General features: G+C 41.7%; 1 protein-coding gene across 1 annotated transcript in view; it reads right to left on the reverse strand.

Moving 5' to 3' along the window:
• The window catches only part of LOC106807710 (inhibitor of Bruton tyrosine kinase-like), a 16,221-nt gene extending 2,815 nt beyond the window's left edge, over positions 1-13,406 (reverse strand). Inside the window, exons 1-21 of the mRNA XM_014810146.1 lie at positions 13,206-13,406; positions 12,765-12,939; positions 11,704-11,803; positions 10,979-11,103; positions 9,531-9,638; positions 8,710-8,880; positions 7,942-8,059; positions 7,232-7,406; positions 6,858-6,981; positions 6,335-6,509; positions 5,122-5,314; positions 4,859-4,964; positions 4,360-4,662; positions 3,363-3,511; positions 2,959-3,169; positions 2,664-2,862; positions 2,188-2,366; positions 1,694-1,951; positions 1,346-1,428; positions 687-938; positions 316-444 (exon numbers count right to left, since the gene is read on the reverse strand). Of these exons, the coding sequence (XP_014665632.1) occupies positions 316-444; positions 687-938; positions 1,346-1,428; positions 1,694-1,951; positions 2,188-2,366; positions 2,664-2,862; positions 2,959-3,169; positions 3,363-3,511; positions 4,360-4,662; positions 4,859-4,964; positions 5,122-5,314; positions 6,335-6,509; positions 6,858-6,981; positions 7,232-7,406; positions 7,942-8,059; positions 8,710-8,880; positions 9,531-9,638; positions 10,979-11,103; positions 11,704-11,803; positions 12,765-12,939; positions 13,206-13,369 (3,497 nt within the window). The 5' untranslated portion in view covers positions 13,370-13,406. The remainder of the gene's footprint in view (positions 1-315; positions 445-686; positions 939-1,345; positions 1,429-1,693; positions 1,952-2,187; positions 2,367-2,663; positions 2,863-2,958; positions 3,170-3,362; positions 3,512-4,359; positions 4,663-4,858; positions 4,965-5,121; positions 5,315-6,334; positions 6,510-6,857; positions 6,982-7,231; positions 7,407-7,941; positions 8,060-8,709; positions 8,881-9,530; positions 9,639-10,978; positions 11,104-11,703; positions 11,804-12,764; positions 12,940-13,205) is intronic.
• Between the last annotated feature and the right edge of the window lie 451 nt (positions 13,407-13,857).

Consider the following 13,857-nt stretch of genomic DNA (forward strand, 5'->3'; position numbering starts at 1 on the left):
CCACCCCCTCCCCCCACCCTCCCCCACCCTCCCCCTAACCTCCATCTTCGATAGTGGGCGTGTCCTAACAATGATGTGTACGCAACTGCGTGTCTGCATATCTGCGCCTAACAAATGTGGTACTACGCACGACTGAAATTTTACGTTTATAATCGTAGCAACAGACCTCAGATGAGCCCAGACGCTCTGCGGCTCTTGTTATAAGTATTATACCTTAATATATTATAGGATATAATAAATTTTACTTTTACCACTAAAAAATAGTGTAACTTGATTTCCACTTTATAGTACAGTAACCTCACAGTCATTATTTACCAAGGTTGCTGCATATTGCCAGTGCTAACTGCAGCTGCATCCTCTCTATTACAGTTTGTTTGGTTGCCATGGTTATGATTCTGTGGGCTTAGCTGAACTTTTTGAAATGGCTTTTTAATACGTGGTAACCTGCAAAATGTACACAAAAATGCATAATAATCACACTACCATACAATGTTACAGATTATGCAATTAACAAAGTCTATAGGAGATTGTTAATCATATTCAATTGCAAACTGGTAAGCGCTATATGCCCTAATTAAATATGGACCAGCTTCCTTAGGACAATCTAATCAACATCAGTAAGTGACCCCCTAAAATTCCTCACGCAAAACTTGGCAAAACTGGTCAGTGCAATAATCCGTACATACCTCTTTGCTTTCACAATCTGGTGCTGCTCTTCATCCATGATGTCTCGTAAGCTGATTATACCAGAACTAGGAGGAGACTGTGGAGAAACTGCTCCCCATTGGCTATAGGACCCCTGAATGTGGAGTGACTGTGGCAATGGGTCTTTACTTGGTTGACTATAATATCCCTGAGCGGGGGGAGGCTGTTGTAGTGATTCCTGATTTTTGACCTCTTGACCATGAGCGCTGTCATTCAAAACACCTGCAAGAGATCTAACAAAAATACGGTCCTTACAATATGCAGTCCGTTTTTGCTAACATCTGAAGATTTCAACCTATTATCACTACATGTAATTATATGTGTTCAGAGAGAGAGAGTGAACAGCACGTATTCTAACTAGTCAGGTAACAGTATCGCCTAATGAAATTGACATTGCTAAACTGAACGGCTTGACAGATCGTCATTTGAACTGAAATAATATCCAAAAAGATTGTCTGCCATTACTATACTTACACAAGGGCAGTGGTATCTGTTCCCACCTGTTCATAGCTATATAAGACCATTTTGTTAGGATTTCTACGACAAATGATCGAATTGACCGCACATGATGAAGGTTGCATAAATGCATTCAGATTATTAGCTGTACAGTTTGTTTGAAACCACAATTCATATACTGTACCTAATATCTTCTTGCTTCTGTGGAAGATCATCATCATGGAAACTATCATTTGGTGAGGAGAGAGGGTCCTCTACGTTGTAATCCTAGGTTTTCATAAATTTGTACACATGTATCAAAGGTTAAAAATAGAGTAGGTAATGAAGAAAATTTTGTATCATCTAATCTATACGTTTAGCCCTTTAACCATCCTACAGCAACTCTTAGCTATTCACACTATAGCAACTGCTTCCAACACATCTTAGAAGCACTCATACATTGTCTAATATTCTTACTGTACACATTGCTCCTTACCAACAACTGTAATTATGGACACCGGTAACTCTCTAACGCCCCCATTAGTCCACTCACCTCATCAACTGACACTATAGAGCACACAGACTCTAGTCGCTGCCTGTCACCACCAGCCAGTGTTTCTTTGCTTTCGCTTACACTCCGGGACTTCGCACCACGCGACTTCTTGCGCTGCTTCACCCGCTGTGATGCCGCACTGTCATTTGGCATACCATTATCGGCCAGAGGGGTTACCAGTGTAAAACTCGTGTCTAGCTGTGAGAAATCTGGGGTGTTGTAGAATGGTGTGATCACTCGGTGCGACATGGCTTGCACCTGCGATGAACGAATTACAGAAAAAAAGTGACTTATCGCATGCTAAAATTGGAAGCAAATGTTGGCACAACAAGGCTACAACGTGCAGCTTCTACAAGCTGTCCACAAGCATGACATGGTTCACACGTCCACTGCAACGTCGCATTGACACTATTACCATCATCATCTATCATACAGTAAATTTCATTGTTAATTAAAAAATACAGTACGCATCGCCTGCTATGGTGTGTGCCTACCGTCTGGCGGTAATGGTCCGTCAGTCGATCCACGACGTCATTGCTGCAGACGTCCAGTGTCCGGCCTTCCAGCACTGATGGCAGGTTCAGGCAGATGAACTGCTGACAGTAGCATTGTAGCTGTGGTGCATTGTACACGTAGGACAACTCCAGAATCTCTCCGACGTTTCGCAGAGACACTGCAACGTGGTGCACATGCCGATACTCGAGTCATGAGACAACAAGTGACTGGTATATCTGTGTGGAAGGGAGGGGTAGGTGACACGGTCCATAACAAGCCAAGCCAGACTTCATGATTCATACTAAGTAGCTGGTAGGAATTAAACGTGCGCAGTTGCAAACAGGTAAAGATTGCATGATCAACAGCACGCAAAACGCAATGGTCCATATTCGGTAGCCGACAGGAATACATGGTACGTTTCCCAGTATCAAATAAGAACTGGTACGCGGTTGCTCGTAAATAAAGACTGACAAACCTTGCAGGGACAGCGCTATCTCAGCCAGCGATCTTAAACGCCCCATTAGAAGCTGGTCAGCAGCAACGAGGACACTGCACACAAACTCTGTGTCTTCTGTGCCCATCAGACTAGTTGCAGAGTCTGTATACAGGTAGTCGACGATGCAATGCAGCACCTTACTGGCCACAGGAAGCTTGAGCGGTGTCTCCTGGGATGCCTACGCAAGACAATTTCCTGTCACAATTCCACACCGGGCAGCATAAACGACTGGCATGAAGGACACAGCAATAGAGAATATGATTAGAGTATTTACCTCGATCCAGCCTGAAGTTAGCATGCTATGGAAGTACTCCAGCCTGGCAACCAAGACACACTTGTGGCAAGATATAGTACTGTCATCTTGTGCCTGTAATGTGACATCGTGTAGCTCTGGAAACTGGTTCCGTGAGAACGTGAAGTCTTTGCAATGGACCATCTTGCCCGTTGACTGAACTCTACCACTGATATGTTTCACACCTTCCAACCTGTCGTGTGGTAAAAAGATGTGTTGAAAACTTGGTTTTCTCGGTAATGGGTGGCGCCCCACACCAACAATGGAAGTCAATCATAAACGTGGAACTGTTAGCAAAGTTACCAGTGTCTGCTCTCCCAACCTCTCATTGTATACAGGGTACATATAATCAGTACTCGGTAGTGGCTGAAACAATTCCATGATACCTTTTAGCAAGGTTGAAGATGCCTAGCCTTCGCGCAGCTTCTTGCAGTAGCATGATGGGGTTCGAATCAACCTTCCCTTTGATGTGGTGGCCATCCCCATCAGCGAGTACTCTTTGCCCTTTTTTGGCCTTTTTTGGCAAGTGCTCCACCTGATGGACAATGAAGATCGTGGCCGAATTAATTATCAACCCATACAAAACACTTCTAAACTAGACAGAGGGCACTCACAGAGTGCATACCTCCACCAGCGACATATGCCATACGCCCCATGTAACATGTATGTGTTATGAGCTGGCTCGCCGCTCGCTGCTGGCTGCTGCTGACTGACTGGCCTGCTGCTGACTCGACGCGCTAATATCGATCGCGCGAACACACTAACACACGAACGGACTAACACACGAACACACTACACGAGAGCAATCACATAACCTCCTCCACTCCGTGGGCAGAGGTAATGAATACAATTAAACATGGATCCACAATTACCACAGAACACAGAAACAACCACTTTTTATTTCATTTAGGATGACTATAGATCCGACTAGAGTAGATCAACAGTAGCACCACTTTCATTTATATGGACCTATGTAATATAATAAATTAATTTCAAAGGAATATGGCATTGTAAACTTGTAGCACCAAAATGCTATATTACTACATTATATATGTCCTTGTGGTATGTTTCACATTACATGTCATTTTGATTTTATTGCCAACATGGCAGCCAACAATTTTAGTACAGTAGCCCGATGTTACATAAAGCCAAGCTAGAAATCAAGACTTACCTAATCCCATACCTAAATCATGATGGTCTGCCTAAGCAATGCCAACTGTTGCAAGAGGGGAAGTTTTCTTTTGGGTTTCATTTGACAGTTACAATCTCTAATAGAACAGGCATTATAAATACAATGCTTAGCTAAGCTGCCTGGTAAGATTCACGAAGGAGGTGAAACAGTACATTGTACATTTCACCTTTCATAGGTGGCTGCGCGCATACCTTTTGACCGTGCAGGTCCAAAAAATCGCCGCAGTGGGGCTCCTGTCCTGTGTCACTCATCGATAGCACATTACCAGTGACGCCCTCTAGATGCTGCAGTTGAAACTTTGAGCCAGGCTGCAGCGGATGGCAGGTGTCTGTATACATATACGTTAGGATCTCGGCGAAGATATCGGGATGAATGCCGTCCACCTCAACATGGTGTGTGCCAGGCTGCTCAGAACCACAGTCCAGCGCTTTGCGAAAAAACTCGCTCCTCGAAGACAAGATGTATGCGTGGGCATAGAATGACCTTTGAAGCACCTGCAAATTTTGCCTACCAAATATGTAGCAACTACATCATGGTTATTGCTCATTGTCGAAACAATATTAACAATAACACACTGGCTAAAAATTCAAGCACTCAAAAAGTTGTTACTATTTCCAATGCTTTTAAATATCTTTCCAAAGTAGAAAGATACAATGTTGTGCATTCTCGAAGCGACAGATGGTACCGCACCTTGATGCAGACGTCATGTATGTTATCGAAGCTGTCCGTCTCATCATATAGCTGCTTCAGATTCTGCCACATCGTACTCGCTTCAACGCACGGAACCTCCGTCATACTAGAAGAGTTGCGCCTCAAGATTACAGTAGTTCGCCGCTAATATACCTGGTTTTCAACTGACCAGAATTAGCTATAGCCATGTAGTTTGCAAACAGGTAATCATGTAGTTTGCCATCAAGCAACCGCTTAGTCAGTAAGTAAGCAATCAGTCCCACCTGGTGTTTGGGTCCGACTGCACAGCAGCGAAATTGCGACCGCTTGGATCGCACGACACAGCCGTAGCTCTATGCACACCGCTGACACGCTGCAGTAGTGCCACCTCACAGTCCTCGATGTTCAATAACTCCGCCATGCCACGGTATACGAACGTGTCCCACTCTCTAGATTTCTCTTTGCTAGACACCACTTCTGAAGAGCACAAACCAGTATGTAAAAATCAACCAGTTCATCTAGAAACTAGATTGTAGTTTGCCTGTATCATGCTTTCTGTGTAAGTTTTCTCCCAGCATCACTGCTCAACTTTACCATGGTTTAGTTAAAGTTAGGTTTAGGCAGGCTTTCCTCGACTCATGGTGTTGTGGTTGACCTATGTTATGGTTAGCTGCTTTGCCTCGTGGCTTGGCCACTGTGCTTAGAAACTGGCATTTAGACATATTATTATTCATAAAAAAAATCAATTGATGTGTTTCTTTATTCATCATTAATTTTCCGTCATAAACTGACCACCGCTAGTCAAGCTAAACAATGCAGAAGAAAGCCATGCTTTTCTTCAACCAGTGGTGCTGGCATCAACCGGGACAAGTGCTCTTTTGTTTGGCCAGCAGACAATGCAAATAGTCACTAGCAACGTCGCCTGTAACTTAGTACATATTACAAGTCTGAGCCGGTCGATGCCAGTGCTGCTGGCAGCAGAAAAGCATGGCAGCCTCCTGAAATGTGTATCTTGGCTAGCAACAGTTGGTTTGTGATGGAGAATTAATGAAGAAAAAATAAACACATTGATTTTTTTATTTATTTATACATAAAAATATGTTTAAATGCCAGTTTCTATCCACAATCGCTGAATCCTTTAACAAACAAAGCAGCTAACCATAACATAGGTGATCGAATATCAACACCATGAGTTAGAATAAACCAAATGAGGGGGACAAGCAGTCTCAAAGAGGAATGAATGAGAAACACCGATATAGATGTTTATTTTGGATGATTTATACACACATAGCAAGCTGTACGGACATTGAACAGTTTTTGTGTACGGTGAAAAAATCCATACCTTTTGATTTTCCTGCAGTTTACCTACCAATTAGTATCACCTATCATGTGACGTACTTTTAATAGACCAGCCTATGCGTTTTAACTATATTACCTCGTTTTAATACATTTTACATGTGCATTATTACAAACAGCATCGAAATTGTAAATACTCACCCTTTTCCTTCACCGTAGGACCCCTCTTCTTAAAAGTAGCTAGAAACACCTCGCCATCACTGGTTGCCATGATGGCGCCATGTCTATGCAGAGCAACTTCAGTGAATAGAGCAGATCGGTAGCTTGTGAACAAAACCCTCCGCATTATAGGATCAGAGGCTCTCCATGAATACAGCTGCAATTGCATAACATGCCAGTCAACCATGCTTATCAGTCAAGCCTCTCTGATATGACCACCAACCACACTTGTCAATGTTGTCATACTCATGCCTCTTAGTTATGCCAACCAGATATGTCCATTAACCACACCTGTCAGTCAACCCTAACAATGCCTGTCACACCCTTTGTGTCGACAACTCAATACAGCCTTTACCAAACTTTTCACTCACCCCTATCAACTATGCCAACCAGTCATATCCATCAGCCATACCTATCAGTGAAACATGCCATTGCTAATCTTTATAAATTAAGCGACATGGTAATTATTGGAAGCTAAATGTTGTCAATATAAATTGAGGCAAACCTTGTTGGTAGAAGAAAGCAGTAGGATTCTCAGCTCATGGCCACCCCTCTCATTCAGGCCCTCGATCTTGCCACCACAATCTAGATGCCCACCATAAGCTGTTACCCTCACAGCATCTACATGCCTGCAACAGCAATAGAACTTTTATACCTTCAAGGAGGGGTGTCCACTGCCAGATTTACAACTTAAATCACCAGCACCACTAAAGTGCCCATGTTGATTATGATGCAGTCAAACCTGAATTGCACTGTGACTCAGTGCAATGACTACTGTCTTATCGTGCATAACATTGTCGTACGATAAGTTGTTACGATCAGTCGCTCTCATGCGACTTCACAAAGTCGATACATTGCCGGATGTTACAGGCGGCGTACTTGGAGGCAATCTTTCTTGTTTGGTACTCGTGCAGTACGTAAACATCGCCCTTCGTTGTCACGCAGACAGTGGCACCCTCGCAGCAGGAGACCAGCTTTGGAATGATGTCCTTGTGGTCAAGGGCCGCCACAAGTCGCGGTTGTGATATAATCAGTTCTGATGTCCTTGCGTGTCCTTCAAAATAGTTATGTCATATGTACGCATGGTACCCTTTCCTAGTACTTTTTTATGGCCTTTTTACTGGTGACTTGTAACTTTTCCCTGCTTCAACCTTTTCCTGTAACTCCATAGTTTTCAACTCTGCATACAGCATTATCTGACATATTGATGCATATGAACATACCTGTGTGTTTTAAAGTATATACACTAGAGTGTCCATTGAGAAAGTGTGAAAGCATAAACCATCACAGTAAGTTTTTAATTAAAAATAACACTTCAGATAAGGACTAATCATATTTAATTCTAAAATACCAAGATAAAAATTTATTTTTTGCATGTATTGACATCATGTTTCAACCAACACAAGAAACAGTGGCATTAGATTACAGATAGCCCAACACAGCAAATTGTCATTTACACCTTAGATAGTCTTTTAGAAGTTAAAAGAAGAAGAAAAGAGTATGCAGAATGAAGCATGCACACTAGATGTAGCACGAAAAGCACATAACAGAAGCGCTAGCAAGTTGGCAGAGTGGTACAACACACTCACCTAACTGTCCAGCATTGACGCCAAACGTAAATACGGAGCCAGCAGTCCATAGCACTGTGTGGAACCGTCCAGCACAAATCCCAACGATGCACAATGTCTTCATGATTTTTGCACCGAGCTGAAAGGCAGCATACACACATAGAGGAACAAGAGATTGGCACTGGCTCTGCCAGACATATCTCTATTGTCAACCTGGAGCAATTACAACCAGACTGAAATAAGGTCTACAGAATGCACTCTATTGGTCAAGAAAGACGAGGCCTATATTTGGTTTATATCCATTTAGAGACTGAGAAACAACATGGCTAAATCAACTGGAAAGGATGTATGCTTACTATGGGCACTGGGGAATGGGAAAGGGCTGGAATAGCTAGTTGAACTTACCTCCGTTGTGAACATGGAGGGACAGCCAGCTTTATGTGATGTAAGCTTACTGTAAACTTTGGGAAACAAGACCCCACCACCCATCCCACCTGTGTGCATTTGTGCATATGTGATGCGTGCCTGCGTGTGTGTGCGTGCATGTATGCATATGTGCTACATGCATTTGTGTGTGTGCCAGTGTATGCATAAGTGAATGTGCAGTGTGCATGCATGTGTGCGTGTCTGCACGTGTGTACGCATACATGCAGTGCGTGCATGTGTGCATGTGGTGTGTCCATGTCGGTGTGCATGTGAGTGCAGGCAGGTGTACGTACGCGTGTTCGTTCATGCTCGCATGCATGTGTGTGTGATGTATTCTATTCCCCAAGTAATGGGAGTACACACCATTTTGGGACTGAAAGAAGCCTCCTCTGATCTTGGACTCGTGGTTGACAAGGAGTGAGCTGTGGCTAAACCACATGTCCAAACAGATCCTGCATCAGTGAGCATCACCGTGTGATTTAGCCCAGCGGCAACATACATGACATTGTCCATGCCCACAACCTGTCTGGGCATCTGTGTAAAATAACCATACGTCACTACTCGTGCAAGACAAAGACCATTGAAATTTTGCATTTTAGTAGGAATAACAACAACAACAACAACAACAAAATAAAACCTGATAAAGAACACCTGGGGCCTATTATCAGAAACATCACGAGTCTAAAATATCACACCGCACGTTTTTAAGTAAAGTGTCATGCAAATGTCATGACATTTTTCTTAAAGTGATTACGTCGCCGTAAGTACATTTTCTCACAAAATATAAGTAATTCTGTTCACTTTTTATGGTTAAATTGCTGCATTATACTTCCTATTTTACTATATTGTTCGATGTGAACATACACTCGTGACTCATACATAGCCCATAGCAAGCAATTAATGTCAGGAACACTAATATCAAATTGTCCAGGTTTTTTGGATTTTTAACTAGTTGAGAAACAATCTTATCAGGTAAAAATTTGACGATACGTTTAGTCCCGTTAGTTCTTGCTTTTAATGTAAAAAAAAAGCAACAAAAATTTGACAAATTTTACCATAGAAAATTCGTGACGTAGTCAATTTAAGATAGCCATAAATAACAATCTCTAACGTTTCTGCCAATGGGCCCCATAAATTCAAAATTAACTAGATATTTAACATATGCAGCACAACTACGCACTTACTAGACATGTCATGGCATCATGACCGAGCCTACCCCCACGTCCATGACCACATGTGTACACCCGGCCACAGTGAGTCAGAACCACGCTATGGAACTCACACATCACCACCTGAAACGTGTTAACACACAGCAGTTCAGATTATTTCTTGACTACTAATACACACTAAGGTAGCAGTGTGTGGTCACTGTTATATTTTAAAGGAATAATAGGTCCATTGATTATGCAATGTTGACGAATGCTAGAGTAACTGGCACCTTGTGTAGTTAATAAGTACATTACCTTATAGCCAAACGCGTATTAGTTTGTCCAATATCACTGCTGGTTACATTACAAACAAGACCTGAAATCGGTTGTTGATATGTATCAACGTATCATTTACGTGCCGTAAATGTCATCCAGGAGTCAAGCGATGACGTAAACATTTGTGCGGCCCATATGTTTTGGACGCCAGATGAAACGGAGATGTCAGCAGTGTAACCACGGCCACGAACTAAACATGGAAATAGAGTAAAACACACGTACTAATCACGGACGCACGTGGACAGCCCTGACAAAAAGTTCCTTATCACGAGCGTCCATGTTTACGAAATCACCGATGATAGCATCACGAATGCTAGAGTAACTGGCACCTTGTGTAGTTAATAAGTACATTACCTTATAGCCAAACGCTTATTAGTTTGTCCAATATCACTGCTGGTTACATTACAAACAAGACCTGAAATCGGTTGTTGATATGTATCAACGTATCATTTACGTGCCGTAAATGTCATCCAGGAGTCAAGCGATGACGTAAACATTTGTGCGGCCCATATGTTTTGGACGCCAGATGAAACGGAGATGTCAGCAGTGTAACCACGGCCACGAACTAAACATGGAAATAGAGTAAAACACACGTACTAATCACGGACGCACGTGGACAGCCCTGACAAAAAGTTCCTTATCACGAGCGTCCATGTTTACGAAATCACCGATGATAGCATTGCGTACGGCCGAGCATGCGTGCGAAAATGTCCGGTGCACTATAAATCTGTATCACATCCGCTTCGCCAGCAGCGGTTTGAAACTGTAAACAACTGATTTTTGGACTGCGGATTTCAATTAGACATTTCTTAGTAACCAGCAGTGATATTGGACAAACTAATAAGCGTTTGGCTATAAGGTAATGTACTTATTAACTACACAAGGTGCCAGTTACTCTAGCATTCGTCAACATTGCATAATCAATGGACCTATTATTCCTTTAATATAACACTACCAACTTTAATATAAACTGTGCCATATTAGTGAGAGAACAGTAGATGTGACTAGGTGCAAGTGAAGCTAGTTATACTGCAGGACAGAGGGGATAACCAAACCCATTTTAATAATCAGACACATTCAAATCTGTCCTTCAACATGATTTACGAAATGTTGAGATATGAGTGACGTCCAGGAAAATGTGTGCTCACCTGTTTGATCGATAGCGAATGTTTCTTAAACTCAACGACCATTTCCGGATAATGCTTGCTCTTTCCATCACTATGTCCTAGTGTGAAGTTTGCATTGTCACCCCATGTATAAAGATCACCGGGATCTAAGAGAACAAAAGACCAATGATGTTTACCCATTAGAATAGCAGTTATAACATCTGTTGGTTAACACATAAATTACATATGAATAGTGTTGCAGGTGTCTTGTTATATTTACAATTTAAATAAGCACCTAGCCATGCACCCATCTGTCACATGTCATATTTATAAATGGCTTCTGAAATAATTTCTTATTACATCGTTGCAGGTCAGATTTATAATCGAAAGTTTTATTGTACCCTCACGTTTGCTATTTAAATAAACACATGCCATCTTGGAACCTTAGCAAAGCTCCAAGGGAGTTTGTGCTCTGTAGATAGAACACTGTGTACAATAATGAGAGCAATGCATTCAAATTGTTAGACAAATCAATTACTATCTAGCATTATTGTGATATAATGGGTGTGAATACTGTTTAAAGATACACAACTGCTCACAGTCTATTAACAAAAATCAACTGTCATCATAGCATCAAGTTGCAAAATTCCAGCAGAAAAGTGATTTTCATTATGGTATTAGGTGACCCATTTAGGAAAATCAACCAAAGTGACATATGCTATAAGTACTGTGAAAATATCACCTCCTCTCCAGTTTCTGGATCTTACCACTAGATGAAAACTGGTCTGGTATCCGTCGATCCTTTACCACAATGTCTAGTGGATTGAATCCATCATAGTCTGCACATGCGGTCAGACTTGCACCATGCTGAAAAGGATTTCATTGTGCTGACATCTCGAGATGATTCACATATCTAGCGCCATGCTGTGTGGCTAATGGCCAATAAATAAGACAGAGAACAAAGTGATCACATATTGTACAGGGTGCGAAATTAACGGGAGTCCGGAGTCAAATACTCCCTGATTTACTGTCGGACTCCCTGATTTCACATATGCAGGAGTCCGTGTGACTCCCTGAAAATTCTGCCATAGTAACTATAGTTCGTTCCGGAGCACGGCCTCGCGGAATTACTGTACTTTTCAACTAATGTCCAAAGAAAATTTGGCAGATGTGCAACTGCATGAATCTTAAAAATAAGCACATGCGTTATTGTTAACATCTTTAATTTTGAACCTCAGACTGTGGACGCCCTCATTTTGCTGCGGACTCCTTCTTTTTGAGTGTAGGGAGTCCGTTGAACTCCCTTGTTCAAAAGTTTCTACCGCTGTTGTATTTGCTATGGCTGAATATACAGCTGATAATACATTCACTACACTTAATAACTTCCTATACAATTATATGCCATCACAATGTTATTAGCGCCATATATCATATTGACATTCATCTACCTAACCTATTAGTCGATATCTTTTCAGATATCTCATTTTCCTCAACCGCCATGGGTTAACGTCATTACCAGGATGGCTACATATTGGGTTTTATATTCTTCTGACCTTCATCATTCCCAGTTTAGTAAAAAATATCCCAGACTTACAGTCATATAGGGTCTTATCAGTTATCACCAAATTTAGGCTTATCATTTCTGTTAAACCATCGTTTATTGTCATTCTTCGTGACGCACTATCTACTTATTTCCCTGAAATTTGTCACGCTCAAAATTGCTTTTATTTTTTATTGCAGCAGATTTCCACAACCCCAGCTCAAGAAGAATTTATCTGATTTTTCTAACTTACCGGTATGTGGCCACCCTGTTATACCATGTACATACCATAATGAGAGTCCTAGCCACTGACAACTGTCCATAAAACAGTGCTTTGTGTAGGGCATTCCACCTGGACTCATAATCCATGAGCTGGACATCACAGTGTGCATCTTCTAGCAACCAGGACACGAGCTCTGTCTGACCACATGCTGCCGCCATGTGCAGAACAGTCCGGCCAAGCCTGAAAGAAAGGGTATCATTTTACTAAAAATTCAGCATGAACATAAATATAGTGGCTAGGGCAGAAAGGGTATCCCATATGGTAGCCATTCATTACCAGTACTATCAACAAAACAATTAACAAGGTAGTGATTATAATCTATATATATATGCTGTAAATATACATTCTGGTATATGTGTAAAAAGTTATCTTATTTCGAATGTTTATATTATACTACTAATAACAATATAACCACATGCGAGACTAATTGTGGAAAAATATCGTACTCATCACGGACATGTGCAAAATTTGCACAGCGTTGCAGACAATATGCCTTTAGCTGATCCACTGTAGCAGCCCTACTTGTCACCGTAGTTATGAGTTCGCTTGCATGCTCCTCTGAGCGACACTTGGTGGTGCACTCCCTCGGTAATGGAAATGACATCTTCATTCACAGTGTTCATTCCATGATCCAGAAACAACTGGCCAGAGAAAAGCAATATGCATACTTGTCTAAAATTTTAAAACCCAAGACTCTAATGCAGATGAGTTAGGTGTTATTTTTAGGTCACATTCTATCTAGTGCTTTAACCCCCATTCATAATTATATATATATTTATTTTTATTACTGGTATATTTTTATTAATACTGGTATTTACTTTTGCTCAATCCTATAGTTTGAGAACCGTGTACGGTACATATATAGTTCGCATATATGCTAAGCTAAACCCGGCCAAGGTGTTAAACTAGGATTGGGCCTTTACTTTCCACACCGTTGGCATGAGGCTATTCGCCCGACCGTCGGGCCAATAGGGTATTCTTTTTATTCGCCCGACCGTCGGGCCAATAGGGAATTCTGGCTATTCGCCCGACCGCAAAATTTTTTTTTCCAAAACGGAAGATTTAGCGGCTCTTCTTATTCTTTCGATTGCTTTGATA

This window comes from Priapulus caudatus, unplaced genomic scaffold (genome assembly GCF_000485595.1).
Source record: "Priapulus caudatus unplaced genomic scaffold, Priapulus_caudatus-5.0.1 Scaffold11, whole genome shotgun sequence".
Classification (NCBI taxonomy): domain Eukaryota; kingdom Metazoa; phylum Priapulida; class Priapulimorpha; order Priapulimorphida; family Priapulidae; genus Priapulus; species Priapulus caudatus.